This window comes from Liolophura sinensis, chromosome 10, assembly GCF_032854445.1.
Source record: "Liolophura sinensis isolate JHLJ2023 chromosome 10, CUHK_Ljap_v2, whole genome shotgun sequence".
Taxonomy (NCBI): domain Eukaryota; kingdom Metazoa; phylum Mollusca; class Polyplacophora; order Chitonida; family Chitonidae; genus Liolophura; species Liolophura sinensis.
In genome coordinates this window covers 13,935,508-13,948,740 of record NC_088304.1, presented here as the reverse complement: position 1 = coordinate 13,948,740, position 13,233 = coordinate 13,935,508, and the positions used below count along the sequence as shown (strand labels likewise).

At 40.3% G+C, this 13,233-nt stretch overlaps 1 protein-coding gene across 1 annotated transcript in view; it reads left to right on the top strand.

Annotated features, from left to right (window-relative positions):
* The window catches only part of LOC135476120 (neurofibromin-like), an 82,917-nt gene that overhangs the window by 22,330 nt on the left and 47,354 nt on the right, over positions 1 to 13,233 (top strand). The window contains 9 exon segments of the mRNA XM_064756024.1: positions 1,065 to 1,150; positions 2,534 to 2,623; positions 5,589 to 5,760; positions 6,274 to 6,413; positions 7,067 to 7,139; positions 9,537 to 9,673; positions 10,993 to 11,109; positions 11,673 to 11,851; positions 12,814 to 13,025. Of these exon segments, the coding sequence (XP_064612094.1) occupies positions 1,065 to 1,150; positions 2,534 to 2,623; positions 5,589 to 5,760; positions 6,274 to 6,413; positions 7,067 to 7,139; positions 9,537 to 9,673; positions 10,993 to 11,109; positions 11,673 to 11,851; positions 12,814 to 13,025 (1,206 nt within the window).

The following is a 13,233-nucleotide window of genomic DNA, read 5'->3' as shown; positions in this document are numbered from 1 at the left end:
CGCCCAGTGTTGCAGTTTTAGAGTTTTGATATACTGTATTTCTCCTAGAGTTTGGTACGTAAAAATCCACTTTCAAAAGCACAAGACCTTAAAACTACACTTTTCAAGTCCAAGCTTTTCTGATAAGGAACTAATTAAAACTTCACAAAAAACTAGTGTCGTTTAAAAAATGCTAAGATTTTAAGAGCAAGTGATAAACAATTAAGTACAAGAAATTTCAAAATGACACAGATCACTTCCTCATGGCATTGCATTGAGGTGTCCATGTACAATGAGTTATGTAGTAACCTGAGTGTGGATAATTTACGACAGTGCGCTGTTAATGTTAAGCGAATATAAACTGATCTCCATGCTTATCCTTAATTGACTGCTTCATTGGTTGAGTGTCCACTGTGAAATTGGGAGATATGGGGTCAAACCAATGACCAATGACATTAAAAATGGTACTTGCTGCTGCCTTGCTTAGTGCTCACCACTGGGAGGTTAGAGCAAGGAACAGGACGGATTGGCCTGGTGTCAGTATGATATGACTGGGTGGGGTGTCATGTCTGGTGTCTTCGGCATGATACTTCTGAGGCAGCAGCACCTTTGCGACATGGACTCACTCTGCTACAAGAAGACACACCATACACACATGTAAACTGATAGTACGAACTGAAAAATTGTTAAGTACAGTCTTAAGCCCAAGCACACGTAATGCACAGTCTTAATTAGCCTTAGGGGCCTCTGTGACTCAGTTGGTTAGCCCGCAGCGTAATGACCCAAGGAGTCTCTCACTAATGCGGTCGCTTTGAGTTCAAGTCCAGCTCATGCTGGCGTCCTCTCTAGCTGTACATGGTAAGTTCTGCCAGCAACCTGCGGATGGTCGTGGGTTTCCCCCGGGCTCCGTCCGGTTTCCTCCCACTATAATGCTGGTGACCGTCGTATAAGTGAAATATTCTTGAGTACAGCTTAAAGCACCAGTCAAATAAGTAAATAAATAATTAGCCTTAATTGGTTTATGTTATAGAAGTAGTGTTGATTCTGATGTATTCTTACTATCGTATGTGTCGTATGTGTGACAGGATCAGTCCAATGAGTGGGCGAACATGACGGGGTTCTTGTGTGCACTGGGGTCAGTCTGTCTGCAGAACAAGGCTCATAAAACAAGGTATTAGCTTTGTACAGTTGGTAAATCTCTTTCCTGATTTATCTCCCTATTGTGGGTCTTTCTTTCACAACAACCAGCTGTATATGGGAATGTCCTCCAGCAACCTGCGGATGGTCGTGTGTTTCCTCTGGGCTCTGCCCGGTTTCCTCCCACCATAATGCTGATGGCTGTCGTATAAGGGAAATATTCTTAAGTACGGCGTAAAACAACACTAGAAGCCCTCCCTGGGTTTATTGCAGCTTTAAGCGACAGTAATTTTGTTTTCCTGTATTATGGGCAAGTTGCTCTAAAAATCCAAAAATGGAATATAAATAAATTTGAAAGTCTGTATTTTTATTTTGTATGATCTTAATGTTGTTTTTATTTTGTAATTTCCCTTTTTTGTAAAGCTTTCCGATCGCTTAAATATTTATTTCCCATAGGAAAGATTAATGGGATGCCCCATAAATTTAATGATTTTCCAGTTTATATTTATTTTTTTTACCCTCTTCTGATATTGGAAATAGATTCATTCAACCCATAAAACAAATCTTTAAATTTAAATTAGTGTGCCCTTATAGTGCAGGGATGTTTGTCTAGTACCTGGATAACAACAGTAATTTGAGTGTAGTCAGTTCTGTTTCCACGACACATAAACATGACACCTGGAGAACAGCAGTAATTTGAGTCTAGTCACTCCTGTTTCCAGTACTTATAAACATGACACCAGGAGAACAGCAGTATTTTAAGTCTAGTCACTTCTGTTTCCAGTACTTATAAACATGACACCTGGAGAACAGCAGTATTTTGAGTCTAGTCACTCCTGTTTCCAGTACTTATAAACATGACACATGGAGAACAGCAGTATTTTGAGTCTAGTCACTCCTGTTTCCAGCACACATAAACATGACACCTGGAGAACAGCAGTATTTTAAGTCTAGTCATTCCTGTTTCCACCATACATAAACATGACACCTGGAGAACAGCAATAGTTTGACAACACCACACATAAACACAACAAAATTTTTTTAAAATATTTTATATAACTGATATCATGTAAAAATGTAAAACTAACAGTAGTATTAGTTAATTTTATGAGGCGCTCATTGTTGCAGAGGCCTTTGAATTTTCCCAGGAGCCTCTCACCAATGCAATCGCTGTTAGTTCAAGTCCACCAGCTCATGCTGACTTCTTCTCCGGGCATACATGGGATGGTCTTCCAGCAACCTGTGGATGGTCGTGGGTTTTGCCAGGACTATGCCCGGTTTCCTCTCATCATAATACTGTCTGTCGTCAAGTGAAAATATTCTTGAGAACGGCGTAAAACACCAGTCAAATAAATGTGACCTTCGGATAATCATGATAAAGGAAATGTCAATAAAAGGTTACGTTTTCTTCATGCAGTTTACCGTCGCTGGCATCCTGCTCGTTTGACAGAAAGGGGAGCCTGATACAGAGCAGCACCCTGGAGTCAACGTACTGCCCTGTCACGCAGTGAGTACACACAGCCTATGATAACTTGTGACCGGCCAGGTAGCTTCTCACAAAGATGTCAGTTTTCCCCTTTTATGGATATCTGGGTGATTTTTCTCATCAGTTTTTCCCTATTTTAACATTTGTCATTCTCCGATGTGTCAACAGTTAAAAGGTAAACTATTTGAGTCTCAGAAAAATGTATAATTTGATGTTGTAACTTTTTGGAGGAGGGGCCAATGTGACCCTTTGCTTTGGTGCACCACTTCATCCAGAAGTTGAATGAGTAACAGATTCGATCCTGTTCTTTGGCAAGTAACCTCTAGATTCGCTCATTCGCTTCGTGACAAGAAGCCAAATTCCTGGCACTGATCGGAGCAGTCTAACAAATCATTGAAGACCACTTGTCTTCCACCAGTGTGGTGTGCATATGTGTATGTGACAGGTTGACCAGTTCATCAGTAACCTATCATAGGTCAGGGTGGGATATGGGATTATCCCCAGGGCACTCCGTACTGCTGTGTGTGTCATTAAACATCAAGGTCATAAATCAAATTACATTTATTCTCAATTTCTCATCAGATTTCTGAGTGACCTGTTGAAGGTTCTTCAAGGTGTCTCAGAATAATGTCATTTATCCTCAATTTCTCATCAGATTTCTGGGTGACCTGTTGAAGCTTCTGCAAGGTGTCTCAGGATAATGTCATTTATTCTCAATTTCTCATCAGATTTCTGAGTGACCTGTTGAAGGTTCTGCAAGGTGTCTCAGAATAATGTCATTTATCCTCAATTTCTCATCAGATTTCGGGGCCTCCGTGGCTCAGTTGGTTAGCGCGCTAGCGCAGCGTAATGACCCAGGAGTCTCTCACCAATGCGGTCGCTGTGAGTTCAAGTCTAGCTCACGCTGGCTTCCTCTCCGGCCGTATGTGGGAAGGTCTGCCAGCAACCTGCGGATGGTCGTGGGTTTCCCCCGGGCTGTGCCCGGTTTCCACCCACCATAATGCTGGCCGCCGTCGTATAAGTGAAAAATTCTTGAGTACGGCGTAAAACACCAATCAAAAAAAAAAAAAAAAAAAAAAAATCATCAGATTTCTGAGTGACCTGTTCAAGCTTCTGCAAGGTGTCTTAGAGTAATGACATTTATTCTCAATTTCTCATCAGATTTCTGGGTGACCTGTTGAAGGTTCTGCAAGATGTCTCAGAATAATGTCATTTATTCTCAATTTCTCATCAGATTTCTGAGTGACCTGTTGAAGGTTCTGCAAGATGTCTCAGAATAATGTCATTTATTCTCAATTTCTCATCAGATTTCTGAGTGACCTGTTGAAGCTTCTCCAAGGTGTCTTAGAGTAATGACATTTATTTTCAATTTCTCATCAGATTTCTGAGTGACCTGTTGAAGGTTCTTCAAGGTGTCTTAGAATAATGACATTTACTCTCAATTTCTCATCAGATTTCTGGGTGACCTGTCAAAGGTTCTGCAAGGTGTCTCAGAATAATGTCATTTATTCTCAATTTCTCATCAGATTTCTGAGTGACCTGTTGAAGGTTCTGCAAGGTGTCTCAGAATAATGTCATTTATTCTCAATTTCTCATCAGATTTCTGAGTGACCTGTTGAAGCTTCTCCAAGGTGTCTTAGAGTAATGTCATTTATCCTCAATTTCTCATCAGATTTCTGAGTGACCTGTTGAAGCTTCTCCAAGGTGTCTCAGAATAATGTCATTTATTCTCAATTTCTCATCAGATTTCTGAGTGACCTGTTGAAGCTTCTCCAAGGTGTCTTAGAGTAATGACATTTATTTTCAATTTCTCATCAGATTTCTGAGTGACCTGTTGAAGGTTCTTCAAGGTGTCTTAGAATAATGACATTTACTCTCAATTTCTCATCAGATTTCTGGGTGACCTGTCAAAGGTTCTGCAAGGTGTCTCAGAATAATGTCATTTATTCTCAATTTCTCATCAGATTTCTGAGTGACCTGTTGAAGGTTCTCCAAGGTGTCTTAGAGTAATGACATTTATTTTCAATTTCTCATCAGATTTCTGAGTGACCTGTTGAAGGTTCTGCAAGGTGTCTCAGAATAATGTCATTTATTCTCAATTTCTCATCAGATTTCTGAGTGACCTGTTGAAGGTTCTCCAAGGTGTGTTAGAGTAATGTCATTTATCCTCAATTTCTCATCAGATTTCTGAGTGACCTGTTGAAGGTTCTCCAAGGTGTCTCAGAATAATGTCATTTATTCTCAATTTCTCATCAGATTTCTGAGTGACCTGTTGAAGGTTCTCCAAGGTGTGTTAGAGTAATGTCATTTATTCTCAATTTCTCATCAGATTTCTGAGTGACCTGTTGAAGGTTCTCCAAGGTGTCTCAGGATAATGTCATTTATTCTCAATTTCTCATCAGATTTCTGAGTGACCTGTTGAAGGTTCTCCAAGGTGTGTTAGAGTAATGTCATTTATTCTCAATTTCTCATCAGATTTCTGAGTGACCTGTTGAAGCTTCTCCAAGGTGTCTCAGAATAATGTCATTTATTCTCAATTTCTCATCAGATTTCTGGGTGACCTGTTAAAACTTCTGCAAGGTGTCTCAGAATAATGTCATTTATCCTCAATTTCTCATCAGATTTCTGAGTGACCTGTTGAAGGTTCTGCAAGGTGTCTCAGAATAATGTCATTTATTCTCAATTTCTCATCAGATTTCTGAGTGACCTGTTGAAGGTTCTGCAAGGTGTCTCAGAATAATGTCATTTATCCTCAATTTCTCATCAGATTTCTGAGTGACCTGTTGAAGCTTCTGCAAGGTGTCTCAGAATAATGTCATTTATTCTCAATTTCTCATCAGATTTCTGAGTGACCTGTTGAAGGTTCTCCAAGGTGTCTCAGAATAATGTCATTTATTCTCAATTTCTCATCAGATTTCTGAGTGACCTGTCGAAGGTTCTGCAAGGTGTCTCAGAATAATGTCATTTATCCTCAATTTCTCATCAGATTTCTGGGTGACCTGTTAAAACTTCTGGTGTGTCAAAACGAGAAGTTTGGGGCTCAGATACAGAAGCATGTCAAGGAGTTGGTCGGCCACGAGCTCAACCCGGCTGTCTACCCCATACTCTTTGACCAGATCAAAGTCTGTGTGGACAAATTCTTTGATACGGGAGGCCAGGTCAGTGGCAGGGATTATCTCCCTTTTCTTGTAGTTTAGCAGTAATGAGTCGGATCCCATGTTAGTAACCTTCAGAACATGAAATTCCCTGTAAACAAATGGCTGTCCATTAAGAAAACCGAAAATATTTAGGTTGTGTGTGGTAATCATACATTGTACATTTTTGTTTTGTAAATAATTTCAATTGTTAGGACACAATTGGTATAGGTTAAGCCCAACGTGGCAGGACATTTTTGTACACTTCTTTGTACACTATCACTATTATACTTTGTGTGTATCTTTGTAAAGATCTTAGAATGTCTGTGGGTAGGTTTATCAAGCTTGCACTCCATCTGTATTTAGCCATGTAGATAAACCCTATTGTGGTTTTATTTACCTTGACCTTGACCTATTTTTCAAGGCCATTGGGCCTGTGTCTTCATTGTAAACACTGTCTTTTATGGTCAGTTGTTACATGTATTCACTGTATTTCACAATGGTTTTTTTTTTTTTTTTTTTTTTAAATTTTACCAGGTGACCGTAACAGAATTAAATACTCAGTTTATTGAGAACATCATATTTATCCTGAAAAATATCCTAGAAAATAAGACGGAACAGCCATGCGAACACCTGGGAGTCAGCAGTATCGAGGGACTCATGTTAAACATTGTCAGGTAAGAACAAGACAGAACGGTCATGTGAACACCTAGGAGTCACCATTATAGACGGTCTTTAATTAAATATTGTCAGCTAAGGACAAGACAGAACAGTCATGTGAACACCTGGGAGTCACGAGGATAGAGAGTCTCAAATTAAACTTTGTCAGGTGAGAACAAGACAGAACAGCCATGTGAACACCTCAGTCACCAGTATAGAGGGACTCATGTTAAACATTGTCACGTAAGAACAAGACAGGACAGCAGTGTGAACACCTGGAAGTCACCAGTTTAGATGTTAAACTAAACAATGTACATGTACATGCAATTAACAAACCTCAAAGTTGATGTGGTATTAAAGCAAATGGCATTATTCTTGTGCCCAGCCAGTTTGATATGCTTAACTTGAAGTGGAAAAATTTTTTGTTGAATTTTATTGTCATTACCTTTATTTTTAGAAAATTGCTATAAAGTGAAAAATTTTAAAATGTCATTAGAAAGACTCTTTTCATGCCAAAGCTGAATAGCTGGAATTCACAGTATTCCATATTGAATTTGTAATGTTCATAAACTAAAGATTTTCACACCTTAACAAATTACCCATAACCTTTGGTCAGGTTACCTTTGTCGTCAGCATATTTTTCACCTGTTTATTTCTTATGTTTGTTTAGATATGTGCGACACCTGGACTCCACAGCCCATGCTATCACCATCAAAACCAAGCTCTGTCAGCTCGTGGAGGCTGTGAGTACTGTAAACACATCAACTAAACCTCGCTGGCTAAGTGGTAAAATGTCCCTGTTGCTAAGGATCACAAACCCTTAACCATTGAGGGTGTTAGCTCATAGTAAACTAGCATTCTTCTGTAATACACATGGTCCACAATAACTAAACCTGGCTGGTAAAAGCGGTAATATGTCCCTTTTGCCACGGATCACAGCCCCTTAACCATTGAGGCCGGGTGTTTGTTAGCTTCTTGTAAACCAGCTGGCTGTTAAATGTGGTAAAATATCTGTTTGATGCAAATCACAAATGTTTGATCATTGAGGCCAGGTGTTTTCTGTGATGGACACCATGACCCATTGAGCAAAAACTTGGCTTTTGGGTTACTTGAGGGTTTACAAGAGTTTTGTGTATGCCGATATGCTGCAGCTTTGTCTTGTCTACAGCACACAAAAACCTGGCAACAGTGCCCATGAACCTGGCAACTGGGAGATATGCTGCAGCTGTATCTTGTCTACAGTGCCCATAAACCTGGTAACAGCACCCATAAACCTGGCAACAGCACCCATAAACCTCGCAACTTGGTGATATGCTGCAGCTTTATCTTGTCTACAGCACCCATAAACCGGGCAACAGTGCCCATAAACCTGGCAACAGTACCCATAAGCCGGGCAAGTTGGGGATATGCTGCAGCTTTATCTTGTCTACAGCACCCATAAACTTGGCAACAGTGCCCATACACCTGGCAACAGCACCCATAAATCTGGCAACTTGGGGATATGCTGCAGCTTTATCTTGTCTACAGCACCCATAAACCTGGCAACAGTGCCCATAAACCTGGCAACTTGGTGATATGCTGCAGCTTTATCTTGTCAACAGTGCCCATAAACCTGGCAACAGCACCCATAAACCTGGCAACAGTGCCCATAAGCTTGGCAGCAGCACCCATAAACCTGGCAACGTGGTGATATGCTGCAGCTTTATCTTGTCTACAGCGCCTATAAACCTGGCAACAGTGCCCATAAACCTGGCAACTTGGGGAAATTTCTTGAGTACACATACCTGTTATTGTACTGTGTAACTTTAGGACTAATGTTAGTGAAAACTAAACATTATATTTCTCTCTCATTTTTTTTTAACAAATATAAAGATAGGTATATGGGGGAGCTAACCATGTGAGAAGAGGGAAATTGTGTACTCTTGTTTCAGTCACATGTATATTGGCTAAAAAGAGCAGACCAGATGTCCCAAAAATTAGAAGAATTAGGTATTTGTCAGTGGTTGAAAGTCAAGCTGTCGTTGTCACTTTGCCCAATGTTAAATCTTCAGTTGTTTAATGTGTTCCCCAAAAACTGAGTGTGTATATAGCATGCCGAAGCATTGGCCTGTATTTGTAAGAAAAAAGAAAGTGTATTTTTAGGGGTAAATAAAAGGTCATAAAGCATTACTCTTTATTCTGAAATGCTTAGAACTCTTAGACTTAAACTAATTCTTCCAAGACTTTTGCGCGTTATAATATTAGCACACTTCCACATCGTTTCAGGCGTGTGTTAGACGCGGGAGTGTGGTAGCATGCCTCTAATCTGAAGTCAAGGGCTAATTCTCCGAATCAATATAATCCTGTTTTCAGCACACTTCGTCACTATGAGAAACTTAGTCTTGAATGTAATTATCTGCCAAATACACTAGAGCCCTCATTACCTCATCAGCAGTTCCATGCCAAGGCTTTTCTCAGGTGTATGTACCTGATGATAGATACTCCGTGGCTTTTCCTCTGCTCTGTCCTGGCTTCCTTAACTCACAGGCCTACATTGACTGCTTTGGTCACCTAATGGCTAAGAAACGTCTGAAGACCTGGAATCAAACCCAGGTTGTGTCATTCCAAAGACTTCAAAAATGCCTCACTTATCGCTTAGCACTAAGAGGTAAGAGCAAGGATACTGGTTAGCCCAGTGTCAGTATAATGTCACTCAGTGGGGTGTCATGACTGATGTCTTCAACATGATATTTCAGTGGTGGCAACTTATAGACAGGTTGTACTCGAACAGGCCATAAGAAGACACAGTAAATGCACAAATACCTAGTGACTTCTCATCATCATATGTCGTATACAGTGCGCCTGGTCTGCTCTTGTTAGCCATGTAAATGTGGTTTTAACAGGAATACACATTTCTTGTTTTCTCATGTGGTTTATAGTCGAATCTAAAGAACATCATGCAGATGTCTATACTTTTGCAATAAAACTGAGACAGTTTTGGAATTTCAAGACTGCATTACTAAAAATAGTTGTCCTCAAAATTAAAAGAATTACATAAAGGAAAAGTATCTGTAAGTCAAAGTTAAGCCCAGACAGATAAATAAGTCCATCATTGCACTACAGATCAACAATATAGGATAACTCTATATTGCTATTGACAGATGATGCAGAGGAGAGATGACCTGACATTCAGACAGGAGATGAAGTTCAGGAACAAGCTCGTAGAGTACCTGACGGACTGGATCATGGGCAACTCACACCAAGTCAACATCCTGGGTGACATATCCGTCATGTCACGGTGAGAGCACTGTACTGTGTATCTACTCTCCACCCAAATGTCCACCTGTGTATCTCTCTACATAGATGTTCTTCTAACTACGTGTATATCCACCCAGGTGGAAAGGTCTGTAAGCAGCCTGCCCATGTTTGTTGGTTTCTGCCCAGTTCCTGCCGGTTTCCTCCCACCATAATGCTGGCCTCCATCGTATTGTGAAGTACTCTACAATTGGATAAATAAATACACTGCCCGGTGTTCACCTAACTGCATACATGTACCTCCAAATGCCCACCTGCATACATGCACCTCCAAATGCCCACCTGCACATATGCACCTCCAAATGCCCACCTGCATGTAAGCACCCCCAAATGCCCGCCTACATGCATGCACCTCCAGTGTCCACCTACATGTAAACCCCTCTAAATGCCTGCTTGCATGTATGCACCTCCAAATGCCCACCTACATGTATGCACCTCCAAATGCCAACCTACATCTAAACACCTCCAAATGCCCACCTGCATCTATGCACCTTGAAATGGCCACCTGCATCAATGCACCTTGAATTGCCGACCTGCACCTATGCACCTTGTAATGCCAACCTACATATATGCACCTTCAAATACCCACCTACATCTACACACCTCCAAATGCCCACCTACATGTGTGCACTTCCAGATGCCCACCTAAACTTATGCACCTTCAAATGCCCACCTACATGTGTGCACTTCCAGATGCCCACCTAAACTTATGCACCTTCAAATGCCCACCTACATGTGTGCATTCCCAAATGCCCACCTACATCTGTGCACCTTCAATTGCCCAAATAATGTGATCCTACTTACATTTTTCCACTAGGATGTGATCCTGCTTTTGCAAACAAACATGAAATCACCTTTCCAAGATCAATGGAACAGTCAGAATCTGACAAAGGTCTTCTTTAAAATTTTAGTTGAAACTTCTGTGTTGTTCACCAAATGAGTAAAATTAGGCATGTATTACATGTTACCTTAGAATTCCACTGATCACCACCAGATTTGAGTAAGTATATGTTAATGTCAAAATATACTTCATGTTACTATTTATTGATTTTCTTGCTCGGAGATTTACGCCGTCCTAAAGAATATTTCACTAATGCGACGGCAGCCAGCATTATGGCACATGGAAACTGGTCAGAACCAGGTGAAAGCGCTCAACCATCCGCAGGTTGCCGAGGGAACTTCCGACGTACAGCTGGAAAGAAAGCTAGTATGAGCTGGGCTGATTCATGGAAAAAGTTTTGATGGTAAATCTGTTGTTTTTGTTTGTTGTAAGGTCACCTGTTGTTGTTCTTCTTCTTACAGTGACCTTGACCAGGCAAGTATGGAGGCTGTAGCTGCACTGTTAGCAGGACTGCCACTCCAACCAGAGGAGAGTGACCGTGGGGACCTGATGGAGGCTAAGTCACAGCTCTTCCTCAAGTAAGATCACTGATAGAGTACCTGCTGTCATCAAGATGCTAGTATTTCACTGCTATAAGAGTTGTAACTGACAGTCAAAAATTACAGTCTGCTTGACCCAGGTGTAAATATCACAATTGCCTACAAGTTACGATTAAATACATATTCTTGCCTGGGTAATTAGTTATTAATTTTATAAAGATGTCCGATTTAATTCTCTCAAAAAGGTGTTACAAGAATTTTTTTCCATGATGGTGTTGGCCACTGAATCATTGTGGTGTAGAACTCTTTTGAAAGTGAAGGCATGAAAAAGTTGTTGACTGGTACATTTTCCATTTATACAAACCATTGTCATGTAAGAGTCAGTTTTGACGTACGATTGCGATCAAAGCTCCGAAAAGTTACAATCAGTTTACATTTCCTGTGTGCAATAAATTATTTTACAATCAGTCATAAAATCAGTTGTAGTGTTTACAATCGATTGCAGCCATGATTTCTTTGTCCAAGGGGCCCTGGTCTGTAAAGAAAAGTATAGACATATATTATGTAAAAGCCTTAGGAGAAATTTCGTGACTTATTTCCAGGTACTTGACTTTATTCATGAACTTGCTGAACGATTGCTCTGAGGAAGAACAAGATAAAGCTCTGGATCCTAACAGGAAGCGCAGCATTTCCAACCTGAGCGCGCTGCGCAACTGCACAGTGCAGGCCATGTCTAATCTGCTCAACGCCAACATTGACAGTGGCCTCATGCACTCTATAGGTGAGTTCAAAACCTCTTTCTCACGGGAACTTACGTACTTACATGTACAGTGTTTCAGTGAAAATCTTTATGAAAAAGTTTAGAGCATTCCTGTGATGTATACGTTGTGTAAAGCAGTTCATTCATTTGTATTTATTTCTGTTTTCATTTTTTAAGTCATTTTGTTTGTGTATTATATTTAATCATTCTTTCATTTATTTATTTTTTAGCTGAAATAGTGTTACTTTCTGACATTACAAAAGCCGGTATGATTGGCACTTTCCTGTGTGTACCACAAACCACTGCCATACCTATTTTCGTGAAATAAACGTTAAGGGGAAAATACCATGTAATCATGCATACACTCTACACCTACATGTACTGTTCCTAAGGTGCCTTTATCTACAAACTACAGAGGCTCTGTTTAGTTTAGACAGTTAGAGCAGTAATACAACTGTGAGGTCCTTGACCAGTGATGTTGCCCAAAGAGGTTTGCCTGGCACCTCTCCAAGGTCGGTGGTTTTATACTTATGTGACTTAAATATGTTGAGTAGGGCATCGCACACACACACACACACACACACACACACGCACAAATAAGTCATTCTGTAACCGTTGACCATTTTGGTATTACGTGGAAAGAAGGTGATCAAGGACTACAAATCTCAAGTCAGACTCAGTTTTGCATGAGCAATTTTGCTTATTTGAGGACATACATGGAACGGTTGAGTGTATATAAAACAGAATATTATCCTTGTTGACAAAAATCAAACGATGCCACACTTCAGATGCTTAACAACAACTTCTTGTGACAACATTCCTGGTGGCTGTGGTTAAAATTTTTTGTTAAATGATTTTCTTTTTTAAATATTGACAGTGAAACTGCTGCCAGACACCCATAGCAGGAACGTGATTTCTTAAATAAATACATACAAAGTAACAAAATAAAAACTCCACATATTTCGCCTTTCCCGTTGTTGTAGCCCTGGGCTACCATAAGGACCCTCAGACTCGAGCTGCTTTCATGGAGGTTCTGACCAAAATTCTCCAGCAGGGGACAGAGTTTCACGATCTTGCGGAGACGGCACTGGCTGACCGCTTTGAGAGACTCGTTGAGTTAGTGACCATGATTGGGGACAAAGGGGAGCTCCCTATAGCCATGGCATTGGCCAGTGTTGTTTCCTTCAACCAAATGGTAATGTATTGTGTTGTAGTTGTTTAAATATATCCATGCCTGGTTTCCTCCCACCGTAATGTTGGTTGTCTTGGTATAAGTGAAATATTCTTGAGTAGGGCGTAAAACTCTAAAACAGATATGAAAAATTACTTCAGTTTTTATTTACTATAAATCACATATTATTTCACATGATTTTTTACTTTATTTATTTATTTGATTGGTGTTT